At 52.5% G+C, this 23,682-nt stretch overlaps 1 protein-coding gene across 4 annotated transcripts in view; it reads left to right on the plus strand.

The window, feature by feature from the left end:
- Positions 1-41: 41 nt before the first annotated feature.
- Positions 42-23,682, plus strand: part of TBC1D16 (TBC1 domain family member 16) — a 31,878-nt gene continuing 8,237 nt past the window's right edge. For 2 of the 4 annotated variants that reach the window (XM_059864567.1, XM_059864569.1), the window contains exons 1-5: positions 6,084-6,104; positions 6,203-6,432; positions 7,577-8,159; positions 21,407-21,604; positions 22,793-22,940. In XM_059864567.1, the coding sequence (XP_059720550.1) occupies positions 6,261-6,432; positions 7,577-8,159; positions 21,407-21,604; positions 22,793-22,940 (1,101 nt within the window). In that variant the 5' untranslated portion in view covers positions 6,084-6,104; positions 6,203-6,260. Of the gene's footprint in view, positions 158-6,083; positions 6,105-6,202; positions 6,433-7,576; positions 8,160-21,406; positions 21,605-22,792; positions 22,941-23,682 lie in introns of those variants that run through there. The other 2 variants (XM_059864570.1, XM_059864568.1) reach the window with 2 other exon arrangements.

Genomic DNA, 23,682 nt, shown 5'->3' on the forward strand with positions numbered 1-23,682 from the left:
ACGGGCGGGGCCGCCGGGCGGGCACTGCCCCGCGGGCCGGACGGAGCGGGCGGGCGGCGGCAGCGGCCCCGCGCAGGGCCGGGAGCGGCGGCGGCTGCGGCTCCGAGCCCGCCCCGGGCTGGGCAGCGCCGGAGCTTCCCCGGGCTCGTCTGTGCCGGTACAGCGGGGCCGGGCCGGGCTGGGGGCGGCGGGGCGTGGGGGCCAGGTGATCCTGTAGCGCTGCCTCGGGACCGCCGGGCCCGGCACCGGGATCCTGCCGGTACCTGGGCAGGTCCGTGATTGATCCCGCTCTTTGTCCGCCCTTCCCACGGCGGAGGGCGGCGGGAGCGGACGGGTGCTCCGGGGGTCGGGATCCTGTCCGGGAGTCGGGATGCTGTCCGGGGGTCAGGATGCTGTCCTGGGGCCGGGATGCTGTCTGGGGATCGGGATGTTATCCGGGGGCCGGGATGCCGACCGGGGGTCGGGATGTTATCCAGGAGTCGGGATGTTATCCAGGAGTCGGGATGCTGTCTGGGGGTCAGGATGTTATCCGGGGGCCGGGATGTTGTTTGGGGGTCGGGACGTTATCCAGGAGTCGGGATGCTCTCTGGGGGTCGGGATGTTATCCGGGGGTCGGGATGCCGACCGGGGGTCGGGATGCTCTCTGGGGGTCGGGATGTTATCCGGGGGTCGGGATGCCGACCGGGGGTCGGGATGCTCTCTGGGGGTCGGGATGTTATCCGGGGGTCGGGATGCCGACCGGTGGTCGGGATGCCGCTGGGGACGCTGGTTGAAATCGAAATAGTTCTTAAACTTTCTCTTCTGTTCTTTCCGTGCTGCTCCGTGCAGTTTGGGGTGTTTCAATGTTTTCCTTCCTTTTGGGGACCTGGTCTTCTCGCAGGTGACCCCAGCATCTGCCTGAGCCCTGTTACCGGCGGGGAAGGTGGATGGAGGACCATGGGCAGTGGTTTGAGGAGCAGGCAGGGGTTGTGGGGTGCTGCACTGCTCTCTGTGCTTCTGACACTGTGAAATAACTCGGCTGCTTCTCTGGGAGATCTGCCCTTTCGGGTCTTGGGCTTGTCTTGCAGAGGTGCTTTGTTCTTAGCTGCTACTGGGAACAGGAAGAAAAAGGCAACTCTGGGTGTCCGAGTGGCAGAGCTGGTGCGTGGTCTGATGTCTGTCCCACTGAGAACAGAGCAGTCAGCTCACCCACTGAGCTGTGATCCACACTGCTGGGCTTTGAGCTGCTGCTTTTTGAGGATCGAGTCCTGAGGGTGTTATCGGGACACAGCAACAGGATGTTGGAAATAAAAAGCCATAAAAGCGTTTCCTGGGGCCCGAGCAGTGCAGACAAGTGACATGAAAGGCTGGTAAATCAGGGACAGAGGGACATGTGGCACACACAGTGCCTCAGTGACAGTGTGCGCTGTTGGTGAGTTTGGTGCTGGGGATGGGTGAGTTTTGTTTGCCTTTTGTTTGCTTTCTGTTTGCTTTCTGATGCCTGAGCAGGTGTGGCTGGGAGCAGCCAGCCCTGACACAGCATTCCCTTTCCCTTTCCATCCCTGGAGTCACAGCCCTGCAGGATTCAGGCTGCTGCCCTGTTTTTACCTGCTCAGCTGAGGTGCATCTGAGCAAAGTCAGTCCCACTGTAGTGACTGCATTTGGACTTGTGGAGATTGTGGCTGTTCCCTTCCCTCTGCTCTTGCTCCGTGAGCCACTGCTGCTCCAGCAGGGCAGCAATGAAACACTTCTTGGTGACCTACATAATTCTCCCCATGAGTTGGGATGACTTCAGAGTGGCTCCCCATGGTAAATGCTTTTCCTTGGTTTGGCTGGATCCTCTTAACTGGCTCCAGCTAGGGAGGAGTTTGGAAAGCTTTTCTCTTTTTGTTCCCAATGTCAAGGTATTGTAATACAAAGTTGTACAAGGGCTCTCATGTGCCTGCAGAGGAGCAGAGATCAAGTGAGTGACCAGCTGAGAGTGGCACAGCAGATCCACCCGGGGGCTGGAGGAGCTGAGTCCTGACTCCAGGCTCCATACTCCAGTTGCTCTGTGCTTGAGAATTCCAAACCTGGCACTTGCTGTTCCCAAGAGGGGAAAGAGGCAGGGATTGTGCAGTGTCTGAGCCCCACTGCCACAGCAACTCTGCACTCCTTAAATATGCAAAATTAAATTCCAGTTATTAAGGGCAAGAAAGAAAACGAGCCTGTTGTGTTTTTCTTCCCAAAGACATTTCATACTTGAGCGGGGTGCTGCTGTTTGCCAGCTCGTGTTTCTGGCCGTGCCCAGACACGCTGCAGGTGTCACGTTTCCCCTCCAGAGCCCTGCAGCTCGGCTGTGTGGCTGGGAAAGCCAATGTGCCCCGTCAGCCGAAGCACACAGAGGGCTCAGCCCTGGAGCTGTGGCTGCTGCCAGCCTGGGCTGCTGGCCCTGCTCCGGGCTGGGCTCCTCGGGGACAGGAGCGGGGTGCCCTCGGTGCCCTCGGTGCCCGGAGATGTGCCAGGTGTGTCAGTGTGTACCCCAGGATGCGGGAATCTCGAGCCACCGGAGGCAGCAGCCTTTGGAGCAGCAGCAGATGCCAAGGGAGGTCCTGTGCCAAGGCAAACAGGATCCTGGGGATGGTTCTGAGCAAGGAAGGGCATCCTGGGGAGCCAGCAGCCGGTGCTGGGCTGGATGCTGCTGGCTGGAGCTGGACAGGCTCTGGGGAAGAGGCTCCGTGGGTGATTGCAGGAATTGGCTCCCCAGCGCTTTCTCACTCACCAAGCTGAGAAGTGCTGGCACCGGCTGGGAGAGCAGCCAGGGCTGTGTGAACAGACACAGGAGCTGGAGAGAAGATTTTTAGTGGCAACAGTTGATGTGTGGGAGAAGAAAATGTGTGTGTGCTTAATAAATATTGGCACTCAGCAAGAGCTTATCAGCTAACGCAGTGCTTCAGCTTCTGGAGAGCTGAGCTGGCTCTGCCACACTCAGAAGAATCCCCACAGATCAGCAGATAAATACGAAATTAATATGAAAAAAGGGTTTTTTTGAATGGTGCTGATTTACTGCTGCCTGAGCTGTGGGACGGTTCCTGCTACTTTCCCAGAGGCAGCAGCAGTTCCTGCCTCTCCCCACGACCCAGGCCCCACGGATTGTGTGTGCAGATGTTGTCCCACGTGGAAAAGGGCTGAGAATACAGCAAACCCCACAGATTTGGTCTCTGTGATTTGCTGCTTTGTGTTGTATGAACTCCTGTGTTTTAGAAAGGAGGTGCACTTTCCCAAGCTGGGTTTCAGGGACTTTTGGGGCTGTACCAGTAGATTAGATGACCTTCAGAAATCCAGTCCACCATCTGGACCCCACTGGGACTGACTGGATATTTATTTCTGTGGCCTTCGAAACCCCAGCGTTGTAAATGGCCCCTTGGGGTTCCCTGTTCTGGTGCACCATTGTCCCAGATGCTAGAATGACAACTCCAGGTATTCCTTGCCACAGTTCAGCTGCCCTACAGCTTCTCCTGTCCTTCATTGACAGCTCTTCCTTTCTTTGGCAGTGACAGCTCCCGTGTGTGAAGACTTTTAATACATTTCCCTCAATTTTATCTTCCCTTGGCAATCTCTCTCCCTGGCCCAGATAACTCTTGTCACCCTCCCTGAAACTGTCCTGTGACTCACATCTGTTTTTCATTAATCCCTCAACCAAAGCTACAGAGAATTCCCTGGCCTGTGAGAACAGTGCAAGGATTGAGTTTCCTGGTGATATTTATATATCCCAGAGTGTCTGGCTACTGTCTGCTGCACTGCAGTGGTCTCTGATTTCAGATGTGCAGCTCTTCTGCAAGGCAAGTCCAACAGACTGAATTTCTGAGCTGGCAGGACACCGTATTCCAAACCTTTTGTCTTTTTTTTGGTTTCCTCTTCCCAGTCCTGTGTGTACCTGCAGCGCCTTCCACCTGCACATGCAGGCAGTGCCGAACAACAGGTGCTCTGCAGGATCAAAGCAAGACCTCCCTTTAAATTCCTCTGGCTTTCCAGGGAGCAGCTTTTGATCTTTACCTGTCTCTTTGTTCTTTCTGTGCCTGCTGAAGGCTCATTAAGTTCTGCCTCTGTTGGCAGAGACGTCCTGACCCTCCCCTGCCTCCCTGGGAGCTCCCAGAGAGCTGCAGCGGGACATCACATGCCCTCTTGTTTCTCAAGTGCCTCTCCAGCTCCTGTCCCTGTGCTTCCTGAGGAAGCACTCCCTGGCCAGCAGCAGCCAGCTGGTGCCTCCTTCCTCCTGTGCATCCGCTGACTTTTGGGGCTCTGAGGAAGTTGCTGACAGGGATGAAGGTGTGTGCTGCTGTAGCCAGTGTGTGCTGGAGGCCCAGGTGGCTGCACATCCCTGCCCCTGACTCCCCTGGCCCTGTTTGGAAACAGCATGTTGTAACTCAGCGTGGGGAAGGAGAAGTTGCGCCAGAATTTACTGTCTGTTCTTGCAGGTTGCAATGAGAGGAAAGGTGATTTTTGCTCCTTAAATGTGGTTGAGGCAAATGACTTTCTGCCAGGTGTAACCCAGAGCCTGAAACTGTGGATTTTGGCAATGTGGACAAGAATGAGATTAGGGCTTGGCTGGTGTTTAGTTTTTGGGGCTGAGACAGGAGGATACATGTGTCTGGTGCTAGAAGGAGACAGGAGGGTGCAGGACTTGCAGAGTGATTCTCTTATCCTGAGCCCTTGCTGGTATAGAGCAGGGCTGAGGCTCCTCCATCAAGCCCAGCAAAGGCTGAAGCACAGGACCTGCCTCTGCTGTGATTCGAGCTGACAAATGTGGCCACTGCAGTTAAACCAATAGTTTGTCCTTTAATGAAGGCTCTGTCAGCAGCTTGGCAGTCTCATTTGCAGTCTCCTGCATGTACTAATCTGTCAGAGGCAGGACAGCTATTTTCCCTCCCTGCGGCCCTCACTCTGCCCTTTGGGAGATGCCCCTTTGCCATTTCTGCCTTCTGCCCTCCTGGGCTGGCTGGATTTGCCATCAAAACCAGATTAAGGAAATCAGAGCTGTTCAACATCAGACAGTGCTCGCTTAGGCCCTTAAGTATTTCCTCAAAAGGTGCCCCAGGCCAGGGCCTGTCTGCTTGATCTTCCTCTCCTGCTCTCGTGGCCATGCCCTGCAGCCCAGTGTGGGGCTGGTCCCCAGGAACAGCCCAGGCTGAGCTCCCCCAGGCCTGGAAGTGTGGCTGTGTCTGGGCTGTGCTGGGTCACACTGGCCTGGTCACAGCAAGCTGGGCCATGTAAACACAAGGGAACAAAAGTGGGAGTTTCCTCTTCTCCTGTGGGTTTGGCAGAACAGAAACTGCTGTGGTTCTGGTGCTTCCCAGCTGGGGATGGCTGCAGGGAGCCTGCTCTGCACTGGGCTTGCTTTGTGTGAGACCCTCCTGCTCTTCCAACACGTCCTGGTCCATCTACTGAATGCTTTATAGCTTGGGTGACCCCTCTGGGTCCACTGCAGAGCTCCTCATCATCAGCCCCAGCAAGCAGCACATCTCATTTGAGCACAGAGCTTATTTGGGGGTGAGCTGGGGGTTGTGCTCCACAGTTCTGTGTAACTCTGGATGGGTGAAATGTTTGCCCTGAGTTGGTGTGCCACACTGTCTCCAGGCTCTGCCCCCCTGGTGAACACAGGGCTTTCGGGCCTCATCTCTGGCAAGGCTCAAAAAAACCCAAACCAAACCCAAAAACAACCTCACAGAAAAAAATCCCAGCCCCAAAAACCTCAAACACACAGCAATGAGAAGCAGGAGATGAAGTGGGTTTGATTGTTGTTGTTTTTGGAGATGCTGTGGCTGGAGCAGCAGCCCTGTGTTCAGTGCTGTGGGCTCAGCCATTTCTGTGCTGAAGGAACCTTTGGGATCAGCTCTGGCTGTGTGACATCCCTGGGTCAGTGACACATCAGGCAGGTCCACGCACTGAGCTGTTCCCTCAGTGGGGATTTCAGTGACCAGCATTGCTGTTCTGCTTCCTCCCACAGTAACTCTTAACATGTGGCCTTTTGCTGCCTTCATGTTTCTTCACGGCAGAGACAAATGTCCTGGGATTCTGTGCCTGAGCACCTCTGAGGCATGAAGGGGATGTTACAGACCCACAGCATTGGTGGGCTCTTGCCCGAGGTGTGGATTGATGGGAGCCTTGTCCTCAGACAGTGGGTGGCACGTGCTGAGCTGTCGTTATTTTGGTTCTCACACTATTTTTTCCTCCTCCTTGGCAGATCTTCTGAATTTGGCTCCTGACTAGAGCTGACAGATGATGGAAACATTTCCCTGGCGATGTCTCTGGGGCGACTCCTCCGTCGAGCCTCTTCGAGAGCATCTGACCTCCTGACCCTGACTCCGGGCGGCGGCTCCTCCTCCCTGCTCGATGGGGAGATCATCTACTCCAAGAACAATGTCTGTGTCCACCCCCCCGAGCTGCTGCAGGGCATCGGGGAGCACCACCCAGGTGATGGGGGGCTGCAAACCCTGCCCATTCTCTCTTTTTCTCTCTCCTGGGTGCTGCTTCTGTCAAGTTCCACACCCTGGGCTCTAAGAAATGAGGAGGTGCCAATGGGGACAGGGCAAGGCAGTTTTGTGGAAGGCTCAGGAAAGCTGAGCCATCAGCTCTTCTCTTAGTAGGAAGATTAGTGATATTGCTCCTTTCTCTTCTGGTCCAGCATGGATGTACTGATTCCTTTTGTGCAGTCCAAAGTTGTCATGTGAGGACAGTAACTTCTGTTGCTTGTTTACATCCCTGAATTGTTCAGGAAATCCAGGTGGAGTGGCCTCAGCAACCACTGGTAAAGGGAGAATCCAAAAAGCCTGATTGTGGCTGCATGCACTGGAGTAAATGAGGATAAATCCTGCTCTGTCCTTTTATTCTCATCTGTTCCTGTGCTCTTTCATGTTCTCATCAAAGACCTGTGGCTCTTGGCTTAGCTTCACAAAATGAATTATTCTCTGAGCACTGACCCTTGCTTTCCTTTTGGTGTGGGTGTCTTCTTTTTGCATTGGCTTCCCATAAATACTGTAGCCCTTCAGCTACACTAAGGTAAATATTCTTGAGAAATCAATGTTCAGCTGGCACTTGAAATTGTTTAACTAAGAAACAGTAGAACTTTTTCATGTGGGAACATATTTTATGATTTACTCTTGATTAGTAAATCTGTCCAGGAAGTCCAAGTGTTTGCATGTCATTTCTGTGTTCAGTTAGGCCAGAGGGAATTCAAGCTGTTTAAAAGCCACATGCAGACTTGAAATGATTAGCAAATACTGAATAATGCTGAGCTCTTCACAATTCCTTCGACAGAATTCTGTCCTGGTAAATTAAAGGGTTTGTTTTGCCCATGTGGACTCGTAGTGAAGCAGCAGGAATCATGGAATGGTTTGGGTTAGGGGGGATCTCCTGAAAAGGTAAAGGGAGGACCCTAAAGATCCTCCCTGCCATGGGCAGGAGCACCTTTCACCAAACCTGGTTGCTCAGAGCCCCGCCCAGCTTGGCCTTGAACCTTTCCAGGGATGGAGAGAGATGGGGAAAGGGAAATTCCAGGGCAATGGGTTCTCTTACAACGACTCCGTATCCCAACCGGTGCTGCTGTGCTCTCTCTCAGGCTACCTGTGCTTGTACATGGAGAAGGACGAGCTCCTGGGAGCCACGCTGATCCTGGCCTGGGTGCCCAACTCGCGCATCCAGCGGCAGGATGAGGAGGCCCTGCGCTACGTCACCCCCGAGAGCTCCCCGGTGCGCAAGGCGCCCCGAAAGCGCGGCCGCCACGCCCAGGCCCTCGGCAGCGGCCGGCCCGCGTCCCCCCCGGAGCAGAGAGGGGCGCCGGGCCCCAGGGGTGACTCTGAGATCCTCACGGTGTCCCAGCCGGTGAGGGACGGGGCCCCCTCCTCGGAGGGGGAGAAGCTGTCGCAGAGCGGCGCCCGCCAGTCCCCACAGCCGCCCCGCAGCGACTCGGGGACCCTGTCCACGGTCAGCTCCCAGGAGGAGCACTGCAGGTCCGAAGGCACGGAGGAGGGCCTGGACTGCAGGGAGGACGAGGGCTCCTTGGAGCTGTCTGCTGACGATGTGAGCAGGGACAGCACTTTTGACTCTGATTCTGATGCCTTCTCTTCCCCCTTCTGCCTCTCTCCCATCAGTGAAGCCCTGGGGAAAAGCAGCAGCTCCGTGTTCATGGACAGTGAAAGCAGGTGAGTGCATCCTTCCTCTGGGTGCTGGGTGCTGAGCTGGGAGCTGCTGAAGGGAGTTGAGAAATGTCACAGTGGCATTGAGCTCAATGCCCTGTCTTGCTTCAGACTCCTATGGAGTTTACAGGAAACTGTCAGCCAGTTCTGCTTCTGCTTAGGGAACCCTGGCCCCAAACATCAGGGCTGTGTGTGTCCTTTCAGGTGAACTGTCTTGAATCCTGGAAGCAACATTGCTAAATTAAACGGGTCCTTTGTTGGCCTAATTGGCTCTGCTGAGGATCTGAGCTTGTTGCTTCTCGTGCAGAGCCACATCAAAGGGCCCTGCTGACTTCCTGAGCCGTGGGCAGCCCTCCGGGCCCTGTGTTGACACGAAACCTGCGTGTGGGAACTTGTTTTGCTGCTGTTCAGAATGTGGTCTCACTTCAGACAGATAAACATTAATTCTTGCATGTCTAACCTGGGTATTTCAGTCAGTGCTTCTCCGTGTCACCTGCAGTAAACGCCACGGGGGGATGGGGGCACTTTGGCAAGGGAATAAGGAGCAGGAGAGCACCTCTACAACTCCCTGTTTCCATACCCAGTGGTTCTGACTTTCTGGGCCCTGCCCTGTTGGTGTGTTACTCATTCCCATCTCAGGGAGGATGGATGTGATGCATTCCTGAAGCACCATGGGGCTGATTTTTAGGCTACAACTCAACTTTGAAACTACACCTGAAATGAGGAAAATGAGTTCTCCTTTGTGCATGTCAGCAATGCACAGACTGCACTGACAGTTGAAGAGATTCTGCCTCTATTTTGTGGGCTAATCTCAAGCCCAGAGAATGCCAGTAAGAACAAGGCTTGTGAGGAAGTATTCTAATGGATTCAATTCTCTCTGGATATTTTAAAACTCTTCTGTGAGGTGATGTCAGACTTTGTATCAGCTTTGCATTCAGGGTGTGCCCAGGGTTTGCTGGGCTTGAGCTCTGCAGCACCTGTGCAGTAGGATGAGTGATGGCTGTCCCATCCCATCCCATCCCATCCCAGGTACTAAAGTGCAGCCTTTGCCAGATCAGTGGGTGAGAGAAACCCCAATGAGCACAAGGGAAATGTGCATAGCCTGGCATCTTCTGTCCTCACGGAGGGATTGTGAAGTTCCGGGCTCAGGAATGTGTTATTACCCCACTGTAGTGGTGGGAAGAGCGAGGGACACATTTGAAATAACATCCTGGCTGCTGAAAACCAGGAGGCTGAGCTCATCCTGGGGAAACCCCAGTCCTGGCATGGGCCACAGCCCACGTGCTGTCCCAGGAATGCTGTGGGCTTGGGCTGCTCCCATGCTGTCCCAGGAATGCTGTGGGCTTGGGCTGCTCCCACAAGGAGCTGGTGCAGGAGGGTCCCAGGCAGTGTCCAGTGAGTCAGGAGTGTTGTGGTTTAACTGTGCTGCAACACTTATGCTCTGAGCTGCAAATAGTGTCAGGAAAGGAAGGAAACATGGTTTATTGCATCTTCTGTGCCTTGTCTGTGAATTCCTGCGGCATTTCCCTGCCCTCTGCCGGCTCTTCCTCACTGCTGCTGGAGCCCAGACAGCTCCAGCCAGGCAGAGCTGGCTCTGCACACACAGCCTGCTTGGTTCTGCTTTTTTTTCCTTCTTTTTTAACTCCTGTGCTGCCAGTCTGAAGCCTCACACAGTGCACATGACACTCATAATTGGCAGCAGATTAATAAAACAGAGCTTTTGTTGTTTGGGATTTTTGACTTGAAAGGGTTTTGTCCAGTGTGTGCATTTTTTGTGCCAATTTGTTCTTCCCCATTGAGCTGCCTTCCATGGAATCTGCAGGATCTTAAAGCTGTTGAGTGGGAGATGTTGCATAGAAGCCTTTGCAAAAGTCTGGTCAAAAAGCATCTCATATTTCCCGCTTTCATCTCAGCATTTTGAGGGATAGGGAGATGCTGTTTCAGGAGTCACTACAAACATGGGAACAGCTTCCTTGTTTCTTAAGGGTTTGTTTTGGTTTGGGTTTTTCTGCTGGCTGCTTCCCCTCTGAGCCAGAATTGGAGTGGGAACAAAGTTTGTGCTGCTGGCAGATTGTTTGAGCTCTCTTCCCTCCCCACCTCCCAGTCACCACCTCCTCTCTGCCAGGAGGAGCGACTGTTTCTGGTTGTTTTCCTCTGCTCTGGGGAGTTGCTGCAAAGACAGCTCTGCTCTTCCCTGTGGTTGTTGCAGAAGCTGAAGGAGTATGTTGCATTTCAGTCCAGCCAGCTTCCTGTGTGATGAGAAATCCTCAGAAATGGAGAAACGGGTCACTGTGGAAGAATTGGGATGTACAGGTACACTTGGATCAGATGAGAGCAGGGGCTCAGCAAGCTGCTTGACAGAATTCATGTGTGACCAGGAGTCACGAGTCCCATCTGCCTCTTGGAGTGTCCCTGAGAAGGTGGCCTGGCCACCTGGGCATGAGGGAGGCACAAACACTGCAGAGTGTGCAGGAGGAGGAAGGGAGGTGGGCTGGGGAGCCCTGGAGTTGCTCAATGAGTCAGTCAGTTGCAAGTCACCAACTCGCCTGGTGGAACATAAGGAAATAAAAACGTATCCATTGTTTTTTCCCCCTCTTTGCTTCTCAGTTTGACAGGCTGCCAGGGGTCCCACGCAGCGATCGATGTGTCTTCCTCCCATTCACACAATTCCTGGGGCTGGGAGCAGTGGGAGTGTCCCAGCACCAGCATGCACACTCCTGCTTCTCTCTTTAGACCAGCCTGGCACACTGCTGCAGGGTGCCCTCATCCCTCAAGGAAAGGTGGCCTTACTGTCCTGGGGTTTGTGTCCTTAACCCTTAGTGCTCCCAGCACGTGGTTCCTGCAGGAGGCAGCTGGTGTGGGGAAAACCTGCACTGATGGCAGCTTTGTCAAGGTCTGTGCTTCTGTGGAAAAAGAAGGATTCTGGAAATAAAATCATTCCATTCTGTCCCTTCCCTCCCCTGTCCCCGTTGTTTGTTGGCTGTCAAGAAACGTTTGCCTTGTGGCCTGAAGGACACGAGTTCAGGGCAGCTGCTCTCTGTGCCCAGCTCTGGCTTGCTGCTGCCTTGGGAAATTCCTCTGCTTCCATTTTCCCCAGCAGTAAATTGAAACTAAAAGGCTTTTGTTACATCCAGGCAACCAAACAGCATCTCACACTTCTGTAATGTCCATCCACTGATGCTGCTGGAGTTATTGAACTGACCATGACATCAGATCTATACAGTCAGTTGTGGAAGCACTTAGTGCTCTGTGAGTAGGGTTTGGTTTGGGGTTGGGTTTGTGCTGTGCCACAGTGATCCCTGCATAACAGGAGCTTTCATGGGTGCTCAGGAGGCTTTTCACTCCTCAGCTGCAATTGCTGCTGCCTCACAAGCACCACAACAGTGCTCAAGAGGAGATGCACACGCTGGCGTTGGTTCCTTCACTCACTTCACCTTGGGATGTTGGCCAATACAGTCAAAATTTGGACTGAGGAGCCTCAATGTTGGAATTGTATGAGTGGAGCTTGGGGCAACATCTGGCCTGAGGCTGGAGCTCCGTGAGCAGCCCCACAGGTGCTGGGACAGAGGCCAGCGGTGCTCCCACAGCTCAGGCTGGAAAGGACGGGCAGAAGCAACGTGGTCAAGGTGGAATCAATGCAGGAAGGAAACATCTTTCATGAGACATCGATCGTTCTAGCAGGCAGTAATAAAAATAACGAAACATTGTCATAATGGAGCTGGCTGATGGTGAGTTCTCATGTTCGTCAGCAGACATGAATTCATATGGCAGATCGATCACAGACAGCCCAGGCGAAGCTCACACAGGGAAAAACTCCTCTGGCGTCGCAGCTGATGCAATTTTTATGGATGTGTTGCACATCCTGTTGTTAAGCCGCTTCCCAGGAGCTCATCAGTAAATGAGCTGATCCAGGAGCCGGTGGGAGCAGCACAGCCATTGCATCATCTTGTTTTGGCAGCTCACCTGAAGGGCTGAGAGCCGTTCCGACCTCTGCAGCAAAAACAGGAGACAAAATGATAAGGGAAATGAGCTGAAATTAGCAGGAGCTCTGGATTCATCAAGAGATTGGGAATTCATCGCTGTTGTAACAGAAGTGATTATATTGGAACGAGGGGAATTGGTCACAGACTTTAAAATCTCCTGTAACTTCTTGCAGCATCTCAGTTTTGGATTAATTCAGCCCTGGGGATGAGCGAGGTGGGTACCTGGTCCAGGCTTCAATTCCCTAGGACTTGCCTGAACTGGTGCCACTTATGATGTAAGACAGCTAAGCTCCTAATTTCATTTGTACCCAAGCCCATGCCCGGGCAAAAACATCCACAAGTCCTTCTTCCATCACAAGGATAGTACTTGATGTCTTCTGTTTGTGCTCTGGGGTCAGTGTAAGCTTCCCTAAGGGGGGAGTGGTCTGTGTGGAGCCGAGTACTGGGAAGGGGAGCTGGCCTGAGCCATCAGCAGCACTGTGTAATCAATTAAAGTTGTTCCCGGCTGCAAAGCTGAGAAGGTTGGACAGATCCAAGAGATTGCAGAGGCATACGGCTCTATCTTGCTTTATATAAATATTTGAACAGCAAGAACATTAATTATAGCAGGTTTGTTTTTTCCCTCTCTTGGGTTGCTGCCAGATTTCGTTGGAAGAAAATAGTGACAGCTAACTTGGGATCGGGAATTGCGTCTGAGGGGTCTGTGAGGCTCTTTATCTGGGATGTTGGGGAGGGAGCGAGAGGGGTGCTCCCCAGGAGGGAGACCCCAGGGCAGGCAGCGGGAGCCAGGAGGGGACACGGAGGGTCCCCTCTGCCCCCGGGCTCGGGGGCACCGGGCGTGGTTCAGGTCTGCTCAGGACGCTGGGGAAGGCCTGAAGCAGGGCTTCGGACACAGCTCTGTGGGCAGGCCCGTGCTGGCTTTCCGTGGAGCCGTGGATTGTGGCTGCCGTGGCTTTTTCGTGACCGTGGGTCGCTGCCATGGCTGGTGGCTGTGACCATGACCGTGGCCGTGACCGGTGCCCACAGCCATGACCGTGACCGTGACTGTGACCATGGCTGTGGTTGATGCCCATGCCTGCAGCCCATGACCACGACCGTGCCCATGGCCCATGACCTGTGGCCGTGGCCCGTGACTGTGACCATGGCCGTGACCCATGTCTGCGGCCATGACCACAGCCGGTGCCTGTGACTGTGGACATGGTCCATGCCCGTGATCGTGACCGTGACTGTGCCCGTGCCCGTGTCCCGGGCCGGGGCCGGTCGGTGGCGCGGCGGGGCCACCAGGGGGCGCGCTGTGCCCAGCGGTGCCCCCCGGGACTCCCGGTGCTGCCCCCCCCCCCCCCCCCCCCCCCCTCAGCGCGGCCGAGGCGGGAGATCCCGGAGCCGTGCCTTGGTCTGGGTGCAAAGGGACATTAAAGCCCACCCAGTGCCACCTCTGCCGTGGCAGGGACACCTCCCACTGTCCCAGGCTGCTCCAAGCCCATCCAGCCTGGCCTTGAGCATTTCTAACGATCTGGGGCAGCCCCAGCTGCTCTGGGCACCCTGTGCCAGGGCCTGCCCAACCCTCACAGGGAAGGATTTCTTCCTAATATCTGATCTAAATCTGCTCTCAGTTTCAAACCAATTCCCTCTGTCCTTTCACTCCATCCCTTGGAAATTGACTCTCTCTAAATTTCTTGTCAGCTCCTTCAGGCCCTGCAAGGCCACACTGAGCTCACCCCAAAGCTTCTCCTGCCCAGGTGGGCAATGCCAGCTGTGCCAGCCTCTCCTCCCAGCAGAGCTGCTCCAGCCCTGGGTCCATCCTGGAGCCCAGGTGAGCAATGCCAGCTGTGCCAACCTCTCTGAGGCCACACTGAGCTCACCCCAAAGCTTCTCCTGCCCAGGTGAGCAATGCCAGCTGTGCCAGCCTCTCTGAGGCCACACTGAGCTCACCCCAAAGCTTCTCCTGCCCAGGTGGGCAATGCCAGCTGTGCCAGCCTCTCCTCCCAGCAGAGCTGCTCCATCCCTGGCATCATCCTGGAGCCTCCCTGGGCTCTCCAGCAGCTCCAGCTCCTGCCTGAGCTGGGGAAGCTCTGCAGGTGGGGTCTCACCTGAGGGGCAGAGGGGACAATCCCTGGCCCTGCTGCCCATGCTGGGCTCAGCCCAGGCTCAGGGGGGTTCTGGTTCCAGCGCATACGGCCAGGGAATGACCAGCAGCCCCCGGTCCTTCTCCCCAGGGCTGCTTTCACCTTTTCCCTGGATATTCTTGCATTTCTTCTGTTATTTATTTATACAATCACAACGCCCAGAAATCTGAATGGAGAGCAGAGATAAATGGCACTGGCAGGTATCCACAGCTTTGTGAGGGAAGAATTGCGTTAAGTGAATCAAAATAAAGAGCATGTCCCCTCCAAAGCGCCACAGTATATGCAAATAAATCTGCATGGCCTCTGTCTCCTTGGCTCGGGCCTCGCAATTATCCCAGCATTAGGCATTTACAATAACTCTGGAACATGCTTTTAGGCAGCGCTCCTCTTTCCTCTCCCTTTTCTGCTACTTGAAGCGAGCTCTTCCCTTGGGAAATCCGCATTGTCTTGTGAAAACAGTGAAATCCTCCCTGGGTGGTGCCGGCTCAGCTCACGCTGGGGCAGCAGCAGGGTCCAGGGAGTTGGTTAACTTTGCCACTAAAATGTCCCCCTGAAATTCCCAGTTCACTGCTTAGAGCCAGGAATATAAGAACAAAGGTAATCGGCAGGTCTTTCAAGGGAGCGGCAGTTTGAAGGCTTGATTATAATTAGCATAATTAGGGGAGAATTTTATTTTTGCATGGATTGAACTGAAAGGAAAAAAAGCAAAATAATCCATTGATTTTAAAAATAAAATAAACATGGGGAAGAAAGGTCTCCTTCTCCAGACTGGAATGGGCTGAAAAGCAAACATTCTTTTTTGGGCTTTGCTGAGAAATCACTTTTTCCATCTAAGGAATTTCTTTTTTGAAAGTGTTGCATTTCGATTGATTTATTAATGAGTGTAAGCCCAGGCATGAGGTGCCCCTTTTCTGTACGGATTGTAAAAACCCAGCACTGAGCTTCTGGAACATTTTCCTTCCTCAAAGTGAAGGTAACACTTGCATCCTTGAGCAGTGTCCGCTCGCTCTAAGTGATTTGTTGTGTTTGGCTGCTCGGAGCTGTGTGTATTTTATTCCTAAGCATCAAACCGCTCATTCTGCCCCCTCGCTCTCCCTGCAACAAGAAGTCACAGAGAAAACCAGAAAAACCTCACTCGGGTTTACCTGAGCAGCTACACCTGTGTGGAAGTGTCAGCTGTGAAAGCAGATTGTTTGTCTCCTAGCTGGAGCTAGATGCATATCACATTCCAGGCTTTGGGGGAAAGCGATTAAAACACCCATTACTTCACTACAAACTTCTGCTTATTTTGTTGCCTTTTCCATTTACATTCAAAATAATGAACTCAAGAACTCTGGGTTTGTTTTGTTTTCCTTTTGCTTTAACTCCAGCACTGGGGGGACCCATCGGAGGCCATGGGGCTGTTTTCCTAATGTCCTCTTGCTGGCTGGAATCGCTCAGCTTCTCCTCCGGCCTCAAGGCCTTGGAGGGATGAATGAGGAGCAACAAAGCCACCAGTGTGGGGAGGCTTTCACCCCTCTCAGGCACGGGGCAGGATGGTGGGTCCCCCTGGCTGCTGCTGTCACCAGTGTCTGGGATGGAGATCCGTGTTCCACCTGTGCCAGGTGCTGGGAAGCTCAGGGAAGGCGGGCAGGGCGCTGGGAGCAGGGATTGCGATGGCCCTGTAAAGCAGAACAAATCGGTTTGATCTTTATTTCTCAAGGACAAACCAATTACGCCCGTCAGAAGGAGAGCTGCATAATCGGGTTTGCCGAGTCCCTCGCCGTGTTGCGGTGGTTTGTTTGTCAGGCTGGCGTTGGCAGAGCTGCTGTTAATTCCCAGCCCCGTCCCTGACGGTGAACTTGCTGCTTCAGCCCAAGGTCAGAGGGTGCCTGAGGAGTCCCGGAACAAGGCTCTGGCCACGGACCCTCTGCTTGGTCCGAGGGGAGGGAGGGACCCCAGCACTTCTGAGATGTAAACAGCCTGTTCCTGGGGTGTTGTTAATAACAGGAATGCGAGGAGTGACTAACAACAATGCGCTGACTTGGACAAGCGCTTGGATCTGCTTCCCGGTGCCCTGCTTGAAAGGATACAATTATTTTTCGTAACTGTTTATTTTCCCTTTACAACGAGCTAAGCGAAGCAAGTTTGTCAGAGGCAGAGTGCTCCTAATTTGGTCTCCAGTGACCTCTGCCGCCGTGATTGGCAGCCTGGTGTCAGGGAGGAACTTGTGCCTGTGAGATAGAAATGAGCAGAACAAATGCTGTAGGACAGCTTGGGTTCCCGGGGGGACATGGGCTCAAAAAGGTGAAAGAAGTGCAATTACAGGAGGTTTTCAGCACAGAAAGTTAATTAGCTACTAAATAGCATTTAGTGCCGTTCAACGTGGGGAAATTTATGTTTTGAAAGCAAACAGATCAATGGAAAGCCTGTGGAACAAGCTCTTGGAAAGTCCATGTTGACATCTGTGTACTTTGTACTGTAACAGCCTGAGTAGTTTTTCCCAGGTTTCCCCAACAAATAGGAGGAATTGTTGGATTTGTTTCCCACGTGTTTGCAGATGTGTAGAAATGCTTCCACATGAGGATGCTTTGACATTTCATTTTAGAATCCTGGCTAGGCTTTCCAAATCCAGGCTATCGACCACCTTGTTTGCTGGTCACTGTGGTCAGTGGAAATCCATTCTGTTTGGGTTCTCTGAGGCACAGAAACTTCAAGTTCCAAATGTTTTCAGCCAAAGGGTGGCTTTAACACAGTTCTTAACCTGGTTACTCATCTGTGCTGGTCAGAGTGTGACAGCAGCATTTCCCTGTCTGTGGCTGGCTCTGTGTGCCACACTCCGTGGGAAGCTGGTGCTGTCCTGCGAGTGTCCTTCCAGCCCTGCTCTGCAGAGCGAGCAGAGACATTTCAACATCTCTTTTTTAATCCTAAATTACCAATCTGGTTTCCTTTGCATGTCTTTTGTGTCACTGAATTCAGCACGTTCCAGTCTATAATATATGTATATTGTCAAGGACACATTTTATCAGAACAATGGATTTGGGTTCCAGATACTCAATATTACTTTACTCTGTACAGCCACTGCACTAAATTTTTAGGCATTTCAGGATAGCTTTGAACTTTTATTGGTGGATTATTTGTTTGAAGCTGTCTTAGCAGCTGATGCTGCCAGGAGCTGTTTCACCTTGCTGGGAAGAAGAGGAACCCAGAAGGTCAGTGCCTGTGGGGAATAGGGGAGAAACAGAGAAATGCTAACCCCTGGGGAGGAAAAGGGGCATGTAATTCCCATTACATGGATGCTCATACATTATGATGATACTCATTGTCTGTAAATGATGGTCCCAAGCCGGCGTGCAGGAATGCTGGGGCTGTGGGAGCTGTTATTAGTGACTGATGGAGAGGCAGCTCCAGCAGCAGGGCTTGGCTCTGGCAGGAGGCTCTCTGGGAATCAGGTGGTGCACGCTGACAGCTTGGGTGACTGCCACATCGTGGCTGCAGCCTTCAGCCCCTTTCTCTCTCGTAATTATATTTGTCACATCACATCGTAAAATGAGTTATTAGGTCTTTGTTGCTGAAATTGGCTTCCCAGGTAATCAGGGCAGGTCTCTGGAACAGAAATAATAATTGGGTTCAGCTCTCTCTGTGCCGTAGGTGTGTTCCAGGGCTTTGGAACAGTGAGTTGGGTCCCATTGCTGCAGGTTGAGTCTCACCTGAGCTCCTCAGCGGGGCGTGCGAGAGGTCCCGTGGGGTGGGAGGGGGATGGTGGCTCCTTGGGGCTGCAAAGGCTCCAGGAATGTGGATATGGTTGGCTGCTGTAGTTGATTGCAGAGTGGGGAAAATACATCAGCCCCTGTTCTTGCTCCCCAGTGGGAATGGGATGTATTTTGGGACAAGAGTGGTGGGACTTGGCTGAGGGCAAAAGGCTGAAGTGGAGTCACAGAATCACAGAATCCTTTAGGCTGGAAAAGCCCTCTGAGCCCATCCAGTCCAATCGTTCCCCCAGCACTGCCAGGGCTACCACTGACCCATGTCCCCAAGTGCCACATCCACGTGGCTGTTAAATCCCTCCAGGGGTGGGGACTCCACCACTGCCCTGGGCAGCCTGTGCCAATGTCTGACAGCCCTTCCCATGAGGACTTCTTCCCCAATATCCAACCTGGCCCTCTCCTGGCACAGCTTGAGGCTGTTTCCTTCTGTCCTGTTCCTTGTTCCCCAGGAGCAGAGCCCGACCTCTGGCCGGCTCCACTCTTCTCTCAGGGAATGAGAAGGTCCCCTCTGAGCTCATTTTCTCCAGGCTGAGCCCCTTTCCCAGGTCTGTTCCCTTCCCTGGACACGCTCCAGCCTCTCCATGACCTTCTTGAACTCAACACATGAGCATGGCCCGGAGTTTCCTGACCCAGGTTTTCTAATCCTCCTTGATTTTTTTCCCTGTCCCTTTTATTCCCATGGCCCACTGCACTTGTTGTTTTGCTGACCAGTGCTGTGTACTAGCTGGTGCTCTGTTTTTCCTGGATCCCACAACCCAAAGTCTCTCTGGAATGTTCCTCCAGCTATTTGCATTGCAGTGCTTCAGCTCCTGCTTTTATGGGGTGCTCTGGGGTAAATTCCTTATCCAACAGATAGAATAGTCTGACAAACAATAAACTCTTCCCCTGCATTTGTCTATCTTGAGTGCCTGGTTAGACAACTCCCCAAACCCCACAAAATTAGCAGAGATCATACTGCTTGTTGTCACTGACCTACAGAATGATCTCAGTATTAAAATTTTATTTTAAAATAGTCCAGAGATTAGAGTATTTTCAATTTTTTTTCAATCAATAGGTACAGGAAAAAGTAATTTTAGACACAGTGTGGGTTTTTCCGAATTTCCCCGGTGACTCAGTGAGCACCAGCACGAGGTGCTTCTGTCTCTGCTCTGTCCTGTGAGAATGTTTGTGTCCATTGACCCCTGTGAAGGGCAGGGAGGGCACAGGTGTCTCTTTCAGATTTCACCCTCCACATCAGTGAGAACATCGGAATTTCCCCGGGCTGCACAGGCTGAGGCTCTCTGCTCACCCCTGTGCTTCTTGCTGCCTGTGAGGGCTGAACCCCCTGACACAGGAGGCTCCCGTGCCCGGGGATGCGTGTGCGAGCTTGTCGCCGCTGCTGGATGGGAACTGCAAACATTTGTCTTGGAGAAGCATTTCCGGAGGTTCCCCCGGTGCCAGGACTGTGCCTGGCCTCTCCTCTCAGCTGGCTGCTGCTGCATCTGGGGCAGGTTTGGGTTTTGGAGCACAGGGAGCTGCAGCTGGAAAGGCTGTGCTGCGCTCAGGAGCTACGGAATGCCCAGCATCAAACCCAACTCTACTGGCTGCTCATTTCTTGGCAGCCCTCTGGACATTTCTGCTGGTCATTTCAGATGATGTTTTTGAAGAACTGGCATGTGGACCTCTGTGACCAGCACCTGCGTGATCCTCACACCAACCCATCCTCCAGCCCTTTGCCATGCTGACCAGCTCCTCTTTGCAAGAGTTTTAGAAAATGGGTTGCCTCTGCTTAATCTTTGAGTTGCTTTGAGTCATCTCTTCCAGGAAAATCCTGTGTAACCAGCTGTGGCTGTTACAAAGTGTTGCTCCATAAATACCAGCTGCTCCTAGCAGGCAGGCCAGCCCAAGTGTCTTGTACCAGCACTCTTGTTACATCTGTGTTAATGTTAGATACTCGATGTTTTAGAAAGTGTTACATTTTGCCACCTTATCAGAAAGTAAGGTGGCTTTTCATAAAGGCCAGTACAATCTTCATGGAAAAGTTCCCAAGGCAGGGGATGGTTACAGCTGTGCCTGTGGTCAAAGGTATCCTGGTGTCTAACCTGGAGTGAGTTTGGATGTGTGGTGTGATCCCAGTTGCCACATCCCTTCTGAGTCCTCATCCTCTGAATGGCCTGAGTGTGAGTTCTGCTTGCTGCTTTCTTTCCAAAAACCAGAGCAGCAGAACTTCCCAGAGAGCCACGACGCTGCTCCTTTAGCTGGAGCCAACCAGCCTTGCTCTCATCCCGTGCCACAGGAGCAGGAAGGGGCTGGGGGAGCTGAGTCACACCCTGGAGCAGGGCTGGGAGGAAAATGCCCCCAGCTGGCTGGGCTGTGCAGAGCCCTGCCCCAGCATGTGCTGCCCTGGCCCATGGGGCACTGCTGCCCAGGACGCTGCTCCGGGGAAGAGGCCCCGAGCCAGGCGCGGGAGGCACACGGATGTGAAGTGCATGCTGAGTGTGTGATTTCCAGCCTTCAGTGCCCACATTGTTGGATAAGAGGATTAGAAAACACCACATAAAGTGGCCTTGCAGGGGGCTGCTTTGTACCTGCTCCGGGCCTTGTCTGGCAAGCCCCAATTTCACAGCAGAGCCCATTCAGAGCCCGCGCCGAGATTGTTCACGTGCATTGGCCTTTTTACGAGCCAAGGGGTCACAGTTTCACGTTCACTTCATTCCCAAAGCACTGATAGTTTTCATTTGGGATGGGGGCTGGTGGGGACAAGGGGGCTTTTTGAGTCTGAGCTCAGGTTGCATTTAAAGCTGGAGATCTGGGGTGGATTGGGAAAGGGTTGGGTTCACTCTCTCTACTTTATGGTGGATTGAAGAGCTCAGGTGTGATTTCCCAATCCTAACTCAGCCAAGGTTCAAGGTTGCAGGTGGAAACCATTTGTCTGGAGTTTATAGACATGATTCCAGGCTTGGCACATGCTCTTGCAGAGGTGTAATGAGAAACTCAAGTTCAGGGGAAACATCTTTGGATCTTACTCGTCAAAGAGGGAATTTCCCAGATGAGATCTCAGGTCCATGCTGCTGTTGGAATGTGCTCATTCCTCCTGTCCCCATCCTGGTATGCAGTAGCTGAGCTGGACACTGAGGGCATTGCTTGAGCTTCTTCATTTTACCTTCTCAAAATATTGTGTTTTGAGGAGTGGGTTTGGCTCTCCCCAGTTCTGCATGCAAGAACTCTAGGAAAAGGCCAACAGCAGGATGCTTTTGGGGATGGTAGGGATTAATTTAAATAAAAATAATTTAGTTGGTGAATGAAAGCCAGTTTCAGAACTCTGACTAAAGGTGTTTCTCATGGAGCATCTGTGATTGGTGCACATACCCACAGCCTCCCGTGGCTGACAGGGTTTTTGTCCCCACATTCTGCCACAGGGACACGTGTGACAATCGCATGACCTGCTCCACCAGCTCTGCCTCCAGCCTGGACACCAGTGCCCAGTTCCAGGAGAACAATGGGCAAACACAGAGCACCAGATGGGATGAACAGCAGAAGGTATTTGCCCTCGAGCAGGTGTGTGGTGTCTTCAGAGTAGACCTGGGACAAATGAGATCCCTTCGCCTTTTCTTCAGGTACTGGATCCTTGTGTGAGCTGTATAAATCATGTGAATTGTGTGAATTGTGTGTGAGCTGTGTGTGAGCTGTGTGTGAGCTGTGTGAATCATGTGAATTGTGCGAATTGTGTGTGAGCTGTGTGTGAGCTGTGTGTGAGCTGTGTGAATCATGTGAATTGTGCGAATTGTGTGTGAGCTGGGTGTGAGCTGTGTGAGCTGTGTGTGAGCTGTATAAATGATGTGAATTATGTGAATTGTGTGTGAGCTGTGTGTGTGCTGTGTGAATTGTGTGTGAGCTGTGTGAATTGTGTGTGAGCTGTGTGAGCTGTATAAATCATGTGAATTATGTGAATTGTGTGTGAGCTGTGTGAGCTGTGTGTGAGCTGTGTGAATCATGTGAATTGTGTGTGAGATGTGCATGCTCCATGCTGGGGCTCCATGCTGGGCAGAGGTGATTTCTGCAATCCCACCTGGAAGCCTTTCCAGAACAATTGTCTCCAGGAAAGTGAGTGTCAGCCTTCCCAAGGAGAGCCTCTGAATTACAGTTACAGAGTCGAAAGGATTTTATTTTTAGTAAAGTAAAGGTTGCTCTTAGCTGTCATACCATAAATGCTTCAAATAACCTGGGGATATGAAAAACATCTTTATCTATGGTACCTTTTCTTTTGCCTGCCTCTCACCAGGCTCCTCTGGAGTCTTGCTGCTCTCAGCCTCTTCAGTTATCTTTCAAATTATTACAAAATTTATTTCAAATAATTGCAAAAATATTTTTGCTCCCTCTTTCTGCTCTCACTCCCTGTTTCTTTGGACAGAGCTGTGTGTGAGCATGTCTGCACATCCCTAGGAGCTGACTTTGTGTACTGCCTTAATGTTTCTGGGGCAGACTTCCTGTGGTTTTTTTCTCCAGGGAAGACAAATTTTAATTCCTTCATGTGAAGGAAGGGTAAAAATAGTGCTGCTACCAGGCACAAGTGGAGAAAATTGTCACTATGACCATGTCACACAATCATAAAATGTCTCAGCTGAAGTGACCCATGGGGAAGAGTGAGTCCCAGGGATGTAAAGCTGCCTCTGTGCCCTGTTTGAAGGGGCAGCTTGGTGTTGCACTCTGTGACTTGCTCTGCTGTCTCCCCGAGGGCCCGTGTCCCTGCTGGTCCCTCGTGGTGCCAGGTGGCCCCTGCAGGTTGCTCTCCATTGTTCCCACAGTGATGAGGCGTGTACCTGTGGGCAGCTGGTGGTGGCGAGCAGGGAGAGCCAGTACAAGATCTTCCATTTTCACCATGGGGGCCTGGATAAACTGTCCGAGGTGTTTCAGCAATGGAAGTACTGCACAGAGACCCATCTCAAGGACCAGGTACCTGAGCCAGGCTCTGTTTCACACGTGGGTTGGCGTGTTGGAGAAATGAGGCTTTGAGTTCATGTCACCAGGTCAGGCAGGAAGCTGCCAGATACTGGGTGTTTAGGATGGAAATGCAAACTGCACTCAAGGTGTCTCTTGGACCTGTCTGTCTCCATCCACTCCTGCTCTACCTGTGGAATAAGGGGGAAGATCATCCAGAAGATTTACTTAGTGATTTTGATGGACCTGACAGGTCAGCACTGTCCTTTAGGCACAGAAGGTGTCTGGAAATCTGCAGAGATAGGTTGGAAATTGTGTCAGAGCCTTTCATCCATCTTGTGACGTATAACATTCGGTTTGGAGGATGTTTTGACAAGGCATCTTGCCATATTTTGTTCAATCTACATACAAATGTGATAAGAGCTCTTTAATTATCTGTTTAAGATATTGTATGTGCTTATTAGAAACAGTGATTTTTAAATTTCCATCCTTCCCACAGAGCCCCCCCGCTGCTTTTCTTATTACGGTCGCATGGGCTCACTTTTTGCATTGAGCAACCTTTGATTTTTAAATTAAATGTCAGCTGCAGCCTTGCACTGGGATCCTGAGTGCCCTCAGAGAGCCTGGCAGCGCAGTTCCCCCCTCTCCTAACAGCAATCCCTTTGTATATGGCCAATCATATGTAATTTATTGCAGGCATTCCTGGCAGGGGCAAGTTTTGCTGTAAGCAGCATTAATTCAGTTTCAGGTCAGGGAT

This window comes from Haemorhous mexicanus, chromosome 20 (assembly GCF_027477595.1).
Source record: "Haemorhous mexicanus isolate bHaeMex1 chromosome 20, bHaeMex1.pri, whole genome shotgun sequence".
Taxonomy (NCBI): Eukaryota; Metazoa; Chordata; class Aves; order Passeriformes; family Fringillidae; genus Haemorhous; species Haemorhous mexicanus.